This window comes from Simochromis diagramma, unplaced genomic scaffold (assembly GCF_900408965.1).
Source record: "Simochromis diagramma unplaced genomic scaffold, fSimDia1.1 OVJJ01000205.1, whole genome shotgun sequence".
NCBI classification, from domain to species: domain Eukaryota; kingdom Metazoa; phylum Chordata; class Actinopteri; order Cichliformes; family Cichlidae; genus Simochromis; species Simochromis diagramma.
This window is the reverse complement of record NW_024386782.1, coordinates 9,493,012-9,502,550: the sequence shown is the minus strand read 5'-3', so window position 1 is coordinate 9,502,550 and position 9,539 is coordinate 9,493,012. Positions and strand designations below refer to the sequence as shown.

The window sequence follows — 9,539 nt, the reverse complement described above, 5'->3', positions numbered from 1 at the left end:
TCTCAATTTACTGTAAAAAGACAGAAACTACCTTTCCATAAACACCACCGGATAGGATGCTGTTGAAATATAAGCTCGCTTGCTTTCCCTCAATTATTTATTAAAGGCATATCGCACCTAAGTTTAAAACCAAACTAAAGATTTGTGCCAGTAACGTCACAGACTTTGGTCACTTCTAAAATTGCAGTTTAATGGTTGTGTGGAGAAAAATTCTCATTTCAACGAAGTGCTTCATGCCAGACAAACGCTGACAGACGTGCGTAATTCATCAGGTGCCCGGGTCGTGTTGTGCGTTGCGCTCTCTCGTGGATATCCGTGGACATAATGCTCAGTTCCATCAGTAAACCGGAGCTTTCGGAACATGGGGTGTTGAACGCAGCGTCCGTTCGCCTGGCACCTGTTGCTTATTACATTTAGAGCTGGCCCGTTGGGGATTTAACGACCGCAGCATTCACCTCACATCAGGACCATGTCAGAGGAGCAAACTGATTCCAACTCCACTGGGTACTATTTTGGCAATGCCTCCACTAGAGTCCAGAGCAGCTTCGTCTTCTCGGGACCCATGATTGTCATTTTAATGGTGATGATGGTGACTTTGGTTGTTGTGATAGTTTTGGGCAACGCGCTCGTCATCTTGGCATTTAAAGTGGACAAGAGTTTGAGGAGACAGTGCAATTACTACTTCCTGAATCTAGCAATATCCGATTTTCTTGTAGGTAAGTCCAAGCGCAGTCTGCCTTGCAGAGCATGGAATATCAGACAAGCTAGTGAAGTTGATATGATAAAATGCACATATTAACTTAACATGTTTTGATGTGATGCAATCTGATAGCATATGATCCATGCGTGAATATTCGATGATATGTAAAGTTTTGAAATTCCCACAGTATTTTAGTGATAAGGACCTGTTTCTTATGGCTTTCATTCTCCCTGCAGTGGAGATGGCTGCTAATAGATACCTGTGCACTGATTGACTGGAGCTAGATTACAAGATTAAATAGCTGCTAATCAGTTAAATGAATGTGACTGACAATAAATAATCAGAGAGCTTGATACATTTTTCATTTGGCAAGGGCGAATTTTGCCTCATTTATAAGCGCTTCTCTTTCACATTTACAGTTTAATCTGCTTTATTAGAGAATGCAAGCAGTATAGAAACAGTCATGCAGAAATGTTGTAATAACATTTAAATATATATTTAAAGTGTTCTTTAATTATCCACCACCATAATGTCTCCTGTAAAGACATATTTTATGTTAGCAAGTGTATTGTGGTATATTGATAATCTGGTTACATGTTTTCCTCCCTAAAGAAATGAAAATATACTAAGTATTGTTATTTTTGCTTTGGTTTCTGCTCCCATTACATCATCACTATTTCTCTAGGAGCATTTTGCATCCCGGTGTACATCCCCTACATCCTCACAGGCAGGTGGACGCTGGGTCGAGGACTGTGTAAGCTGTGGCTGGTCATGGACTACCTGCTTTGTTCGGCGTCTGTCTTCAGCATTGTTCTCATCAGCTACGACCGCTTCCTGTCAGTCACCAGAGCAGTGAGTGGAATATGTCGTGGAATGTGCCATGCTCACAGATGTCAAAAATAATTTAAGGGACTCTGACAGAACAAAATTAACTCCCATATTTGTAAAAAAATAATATTGTCGCCCTCTTTCTGCCATTCACCCATTTATCTATTTGAATGAGTCTTTTAAAGGGTAATATTAAATGTTTAAAATCTCACTTATTTGCAAATACACCAGTGTTTATTCTTCCACTGTGTGGCTTAGTTTCCGATGAATCTCCCAGGTCATCGGTAGGGGCAATCGAAGCTCAGTCTCCCAAATGTGCCCATCTGCAGAGGTTAATCATTCCTGACCCGTTCAGGCCCAGCGCCACCCCTAATTATAGTTTTTCCACATGATGAAGATAGAAAAAAGTTGCGTTATGACTTTGGGACAAACTGGGCTTCAGAAAATATTCAGTATACAATAAATCACTGTCAAAAAAATTGTTTAATCTTAAAATCTGCTTTATTGCCACTCATTAATTAATTGACTTTTCCCCCCTCTAAAACATAGAAAGACAATGGTACATCACTGCTCCTGTATATACTCTATCTCTTCCTGCTTTGGAACACACTTTCTGAGGATAATTTTTTTGTAACTTCTGAAGACGTTAGCCCCATTTAGCCTGTTGTCGGGGCTTGTCTGTGCCTTACACAGCTGACTGTGTCCTACAGATATGTGCGATAACTCAAAGGTGGGACAAGGCTTGGCATAGTGGACAAAGAGAGGGCTCTGTTTCCTTTCAGAAAGGAAACACTTAACATCAGAGCAATGAATACAAATAACACCGGAGAGAAAGAGCCTCTTCTTTAATTAGCAAGCTTTGATCATAGGGATCCTCCTCCGTACCATGGTCTTTCCAACCTGAAGAGATCAATCGTAGCAGAAACAGGCCACCGGCAGCCAAGCAACATTTTCCTAAAAGCATTTTTCTCTGAACATGGAAAGACAAAGGGTCAGCAGCAGTCACAGACAAAGTTTGTCTTTGAAATGAAAAGATGTAGACAAATACTGACTGTTAAATAGATCAAATGTCAACACATTTCTAAAATGCTAATAGCACAGTGTCAGAGAGAAAACAACGTAATGTATGAGCTAGTTTGGAATGTAAGAAGGAGTTTGCCTACTAAGATCTTAGAAAGAATTTAACAAAGTTTTCTTTAAATAAAAAAAACTGATTTACAAGTGTAGAGTCAACATGCCTCATGTTAACACTATATGTCTTAACTGATTAACATGTATAGCTGAGGGGCCATGTTCATGTCATACAAATTTATGCAAACAAAAGTGAAATCATCTTTCATATTCTTTGCAGAAGGTCTTGAGTTAATCAGAAAGACAGAGGGTGACAAACATGTGTGCTCAGAGATGCTGCGAGCTGGGCAAGAATGTGGGCAGAGACATAGGATGTGACACTAATTGAGACAAGTGGTGATAAAGGGTACTTCACTGACTTTTGTAATGCACATTGTTACATTGATGTTCTCATTATGTGTTTATTTGGTCTTTCCATCAGTATATTATGACGGTTGGTAAATATAGTACTGTACAAAAGTGGTGAGTCATCCCTCATCTTTTGGGGAAATAGATGTGGTAAATTATTTAAACATGTGCAAACGTGGACGAAAAAAGCATATCAGGCAAAAATAGAGTTTGTACAATTCTAACATGCATGAAAGTCAATATTTGGTAGGTTCACAGTCTGTTAGGCAGCTTTCTTGTCTTTTCTTTAAGCAGTCTTCAGGAATACTTTTCCAGGCTTCTTCAAGAACACCCAAAGCTCTTCTTTGGATGTTGGCAGCCTTTTGTTCTCTTCTTTGTCAAGATGATCCCACACTGCTTCAGTAATATTAAGGTCTGGGCCTCAGATCATGACTGATATCGGTCCATTATGTGTTTTTCTATCCATGTGTGCTTTTACTGCATTGGCAGTGTGTTTGGGATCACTGTCATGCTTAAAAATGAAGTCATTTCCAATCAGATGCTTTTCAGATGGTATTGCATGGTGGCTCAAAATCTTGCTGTACTTTTCTGAGTTCATAATTCAGCAGTTTTGACAAGATTCTCAACACCACTGGCTAAAATGCAGCATCAAACCATGGTAGAGCCTCTCCCCTTGTTTTACAGATGGTTCTAGACACTCACTTTTTTACCTCTCGCCTGACATCCTCTGTATCTACTGATGGCAATTCAAAGCAAATTTTTAAATTTGGATTCGTCACTCAGTAAGAACTATTGCCACTGAACTGAAGCCTAGGTATTAGGTTTGTGTAATTTGGGATACATTATTTTTTCCCTGTTTCCATTCCTTAAGAAGAGCTTCTTAACAGCGACCGTTCGACCGACATGACCTTAAGACAATCTTCACCAGCTTTGTAATCCTGCACTTCTCTTTCTGTGTCCTCCTCTTGTCCAGTTTCCTTTTTTACTATAACTCTTAAATGAAAATAAAAATGATCAGGTAAAAGACTGGGCTGAAAACGAATCAAAAAGCAGGCAGTGTCCAAAGAAAAACTTTGAAAGATCTTCACAAAGTCTGGAAAACTATTTCCAAGATCAACTTAAAAATGACAACAAACTCTGGCTCTTTGCAAGTTAAAAATAAAGGTGTTGGTGTTGAAGGGTTTCACCATCTGACTCCAATCTTACAGACACAGTGACCATAATTACTGCCTATCTTTAGCTGAAGCAAGACAGTGAATAGTAAAATAGTGTTTTTAAAAAAACTAAATAATTTTTTGGATACAACTTAGGGGAAAAATGTATTCTTTTGTTGTACTCTCTCACATTATTGAGAAAAACAAATACTACTTGGTACTTAAAAAACTATTTTACTAAATATTATTAACACTGCAGTATATAAAACAGTTACATTAAACCCCACTCTGACTAGATATTCATAGACGCTACACACTTATTCATGCATGACTAAAGCAGCTCAGTTTAGAAGGGCACTCAAAGGGCTCATCCTCTGCCAAGCCAGTGAAAATGATCTGGATCTGTACCAAATTTCAATGTTTTCTTCCTACGGCCATTCTACACCTCTCCACCACATTGTAGTTTTGATAGTTTTTAAACTAATCTTGACAAACCTTCAGACAGAATGACAGATAAAATTTGCACTTGTTTTGGCGATTTAGCAATAAATTATGAAGAAAATAGGCTAAAAATTTGGAGAACAATACCTATAGTGACGGACATTTCTTCTTCTTTTTAAACATAATAATTTTTCAGTCTAGTTTCACTTGTAATTTATTATCAAGAATATTGTGAATGTGAGAGTTAGGCTGTAATATGACCTTTTTCATATTGTGTCCTTCTTCTAAAACTGCATTATACAGCCAGAAAGCCTCATCCTCCAGTATTGCTGCAGTAGCTAAACAACCATTTGCAAATATGTCTACAATAACTGACTAATTGAGTGTCTTTACCCTGGCAGGATTTCTAAAGTATATTTCCTGATTTATGTATGTATTTACTGCAGGTAAGCTACCGTGCCAGACAAAGCATGACTCATCAAGCCATAATCAACATGACTGCAGTCTGGGTGCTAGCCTTTGTCCTCTATGGCCCTGCTATCATATTCTGGGAGCTGGTGGTGGGCAGAAGCCGTGTGCCAAAGGATGAGTGCTTCGCAGAGTTCTATTACTCTTGGTACTTCCTGCTGAGTGCCTCTATGCTGGAGTTTTTTTCTCCTTTCATCTCTGTGGCTTTCTTCAACCTCAGCATTTACCTCAGTATACGCAGGAGGAGGCTGCACAGCAGGGAGGCTCAGCTTCACCTTCAAGCAAGTGAACCCACCTCTGCCCAGGGGGAAGGTATCCCCCTGTCCCACAATTGGGGGTTTGGGATAAAACTGGCTGTAAGAGGCTCTATCAACTCCCAGACATCCTCTCCTGGTTTGGGTAAGCTAGATGCCTCAAACAGCAGGGCAGCCCATCCAAGCCGTCTATCCAGGGATAAGAAAATTGCTAAGTCTCTGGCCATCATAGTATGTGTGTTTGCCATCTGCTGGGCACCGTACACCCTACTGATGATCATCCGTGCTGCCTGCAGAGGGCGATGCATCCAGCATCACTGGTACGAGGTCACCTTCTGGCTCCTGTGGCTCAACTCTGCTATTAACCCATTCCTCTACCCGCTGTGCCACAGTAGCTTCCGCAGGGCCTTTAGCAAGATTCTCTGCCCAAAGCGGCACACTACTCCCCCATCATCTGTCCTACGCACTGGCCAGTGACAAACTGATGCCTGTGGATGGATGGTGATGAACAATGCGCCTGAACTGTTGATGGATGTGTTTATAAACCGTTGAAACCAATCTGTGCACCATAGTTTGTTATATAGAAAGTAACTCACAGTTTTCAGTTGTGTTTTTCAGCATTTGGAAGTTCAAGATTTTTGCTGCAAAACATATCAGAATTTAGCAATCAGTTTTCCTGTGTTCAGCCAAAGGATGTGTTAAGAGGCATAGAAATATCCCCAAATGTATTTTGATAACATGCTGGAGAAGGAACTGAAAAAATATTAGCAGTGTTATGTCAGTTGTTGAATATGAGGAAGAAAAAAATCACGAGGAGGTGAAACACATATACACAAATATAATGCAAAAAACCCCAAACATTGCAATATAATCTGCAAGTTTACGTGTCAGTGAAATATTGTCAAGAAATTCATTTTATTGGCACATTAATTGTCTTTTTTAATTAAGCGACAGGTAAGATAGATAGATTATTTTGTGTGAGAATAAATATATTTAAAGGGTTTCCGCCACTGTGGCCAGAGCTTAAATAAACAGATCACTATCACCCTCTACTGTCAGAAGGTTTACTGCTCCTGTAATGCCAGAAGCACAGTGAGGAAAATACAAGGTGCCATTAGGTTCAAGTGTGCAATTTTAAAAATGAGATCTGCTTTTAAAGCCTATATTTAAGGTAAAATGTTATATATTAGTGATGGATTATATTCCTCCCCACTCTTGAGTGCATTTGGAATTCATTTACAAATTTATTAGTACCAGATTCTGGTCAGCATGTAGCATATTTATCACTACTAATAATCAAATGTTTATTTTTCAGAAAGATTTTGGCTTCCTATAGGAAAGGGAAGCATACGTGTTTACAAACAATGCCCAAACCCCCATTTTACTGTGATTACCATGTGTATATATCCGTATGTGCCACTAGATGTCACCATTAACCTTTACAGTTTCCTTTGAGTGCAAAGCTTTATGAAGTGAAGTCGGCCAGTCAGTTTACTGTAAACTGCATATAGCAACTTTAAAATTTTAAAAACCTAATCAGTAGCAGTATGTTCTGTGCTCTGGCTAATGTTAAATAGAGTCACCGTGTGATGTAATGCTATTGGTGCTATAAATGCTATATATTTGTGCAGCTGTAATAGTTACTATTAGTGACGGCTCGTATGTGATCTTCTTGGCTCATAGGAACTGCACTGTATTAAACATCAGCTTTTTTCCTTTTTTAAAGAATGAAAGCAAATATAAAAACACTTGTCTTTAACTGGCTCATGATCTTTATGCAGGCGCGGAGTGAAATAAATAAAAGTTTCTCTTTGCGTTGTGTTGTAAATGACCGCCGTGTGCCCTGTAGTTGCTGTCTACTTGATGGCTAATTGGGTCAGCGCCAAATGCAGAGTGGACTTTGTTTGATGTGCAGATGAAACGCTGAGAGTGCGATTCCATTTTTGTATTGTTCCCCAGTCTGATAACATTTGATTTGATAGATTAAATGAGTCCTTTCCAGATGTAGACTTGTTAGACCTGTAATTACGCCATCATGTTAGATAGTGAGGTTACATTTGCAGGTGCCTGGGTCCCACAGGGGACTTACATTTCTCAAATTGTTGCTTTTGCCTGTGTGCACATCTGGGCCCCTGGTCAGGTGCTGGGAATAAGGGCACAGCTGCAGGGAAGTGGCCTCTGCCTACTCCCCCACAACCCCCACCCCAAACCAACCCACTCTCTCTCTGCCCGTGGCGTGTTGGGGGGATGGGGGGGGAGAAGCACACTTCTGACCAGAGGGATGCAGGCACGTTTCCCTCGGGAGGGCAGAACTGCATTTATCAGCAGAATGGCGAGGCTGGCTTTACTCTCTGTTTATTTGAATGCGACAGCAAGAACGTTTTTTACTGTGGAGCACTTGCACTGTGTACAGTTATATTAAGAGGAGTACTGCTATTGATTTTGTTGATAGATTGAAATGTCATGGCTTGTGTGCCAAACCAATTGGGGATCATGCCAGCTTAAATTGGTCTAGGAGAGGTAGCGCCATGGGAAATACAGATGAGAGATAATAATTACGAACACATAGAAATGTGTGTTCACGTGGCTCTTAATCCCACCATGTCTGTGTTGTGTGTTAATGGTGGCTGTTTGTGACCCCAAGCAACGTGTTGTGACCTCAAATGGAGCACACCTGTACCCCTTAAGTTTATAGAGCCCCATTAGCAGAGATCAGTAGGTGATCAGAGGGGGGAGAGGGCCTTTTTAACTTCCCCATGAGGGTCTTTGAATAGTAAACTCTTAGAGCTCCTCCTGTAGCACTTTGTTGGAGTGATTTAATGCTGGAATCTCTTGTTTTCAAACTGGATAATACCAAAGAGACTGTAAAAGGCGGCAGATGTGGTATGAAGCAACGGTAATATGTGGCAAAAGCTACAGGCACTCTTTACAACGTAGAGCCAATATTCTACAGTTTTGTTATTTCCAGGGTAAAGCTGGAATGTAAAAGTAAACCTGCAGACAGCATCACACACTTTATCATGACAGGTCAAAAACTGCAACCACACTAGTGAATGCATCATGGTCCTCCACCTCATTCTGTTCTGAGCTAACTAAATGTAAACCCCAGTTAATATTTCATGATGTAATCAAAAATACACATATAAAAAGACTAATTCTGCTTGATTTTTTTTCTTTTTTTTTTGCTTTCGTTTTCCCTCAGCTTTTTCCTGCAGTGTACTTCCTGACTAGAGATTAAATAATTCCATTGGAATCCTCTTAGGATGGGTTCCCAGCACTTGGCAATTAAACAATTACATTTAATCAGCATGGGGCGACGCTTCAAGTCACCCTCATTTCAGACGTTGATTAAAAGCAATTCTGCAGTGGTTATTGCTGTCGACTTTCGAAACTGCGGTTCACTTAGGTTTACTGCAACTGCGGGGTCAGGTTGGATAGCAATATGGCAGGTTCACTGGTGGTCTAGAGCTGTATCTGCCTCTGGTGCGTGAAACTGTAACGACAGAACTCATGGCAGACCTTATATTGTCCCATAAGTCGGAGCTAGTTAGATTACTTGGAGACATTTTGACCCTGCAGCTAAGAAGACTCACTGAACAATGGAAAGGAGAGGGGCATTAAGTTATGCACGTGGGAGTATAGATGTTTGAGTGTGTGCACGCTTCATTTTCTATTATGTCTATACGTGGCTGTTTCTTTTTGCATCTGCATTTAAGTCCATTTGGCTCGAATGAAATGCATCTCGACACGTGCAATTTCATCATGCTATGCAATAACACCTCCCTCTGTGATGGCAAACAAGCTGCGAGAGGGCAGAGGAGGTCGTTGCGAGAGCTGTATTTTGACATTAGGCTTGAGTGAAAGCGTGCTACGTGGCACGGTGCTGGAGCCGACTATCGTCTTTGCTGTGCAACACAGATGAGTAGTGATGGATACCCGCCCCCCTCATGTGAAACCCAGGTGCCCCTGTTTCATAAGGCGCCCCACTGGCTCTCCAGCCCTCTTAATTAGCGGCTTCCATCAGCTGGCACCCAGGCCTTCAAGCACCAGTCGCTGGCCTCTGCTGCTGAAGGAATCTAGTTCACTCCAGATCTTTAGCTTGTCTAACAGATGAATGCATGGGCGGTCTAAATACGAGGCATCAAGGTTTTTTCGTAAACCTGTAAATCATCAGTGAATGTTCCTGGTATCTAGATCAAATGCTGCTGGAAGGAG

General features: G+C 40.7%; 1 protein-coding gene across 1 annotated transcript; it reads left to right on the top strand.

Moving 5' to 3' along the window:
* Positions 1-352: 352 nt before the first annotated feature.
* On the top strand, positions 353-9,264 carry LOC120727400 (histamine H3 receptor-like). The gene is made up of 3 exons (XM_040021639.1): positions 353-716; positions 1,386-1,552; positions 5,049-9,264. Exons 1-3 carry the CDS (start codon positions 470-472, stop codon positions 5,799-5,801), a joined length of 1,167 nt encoding a protein of 388 aa, XP_039877573.1. The 5' UTR covers positions 353-469; the 3' UTR covers positions 5,802-9,264.
* Positions 9,265-9,539: the final 275 nt, after the last annotated feature.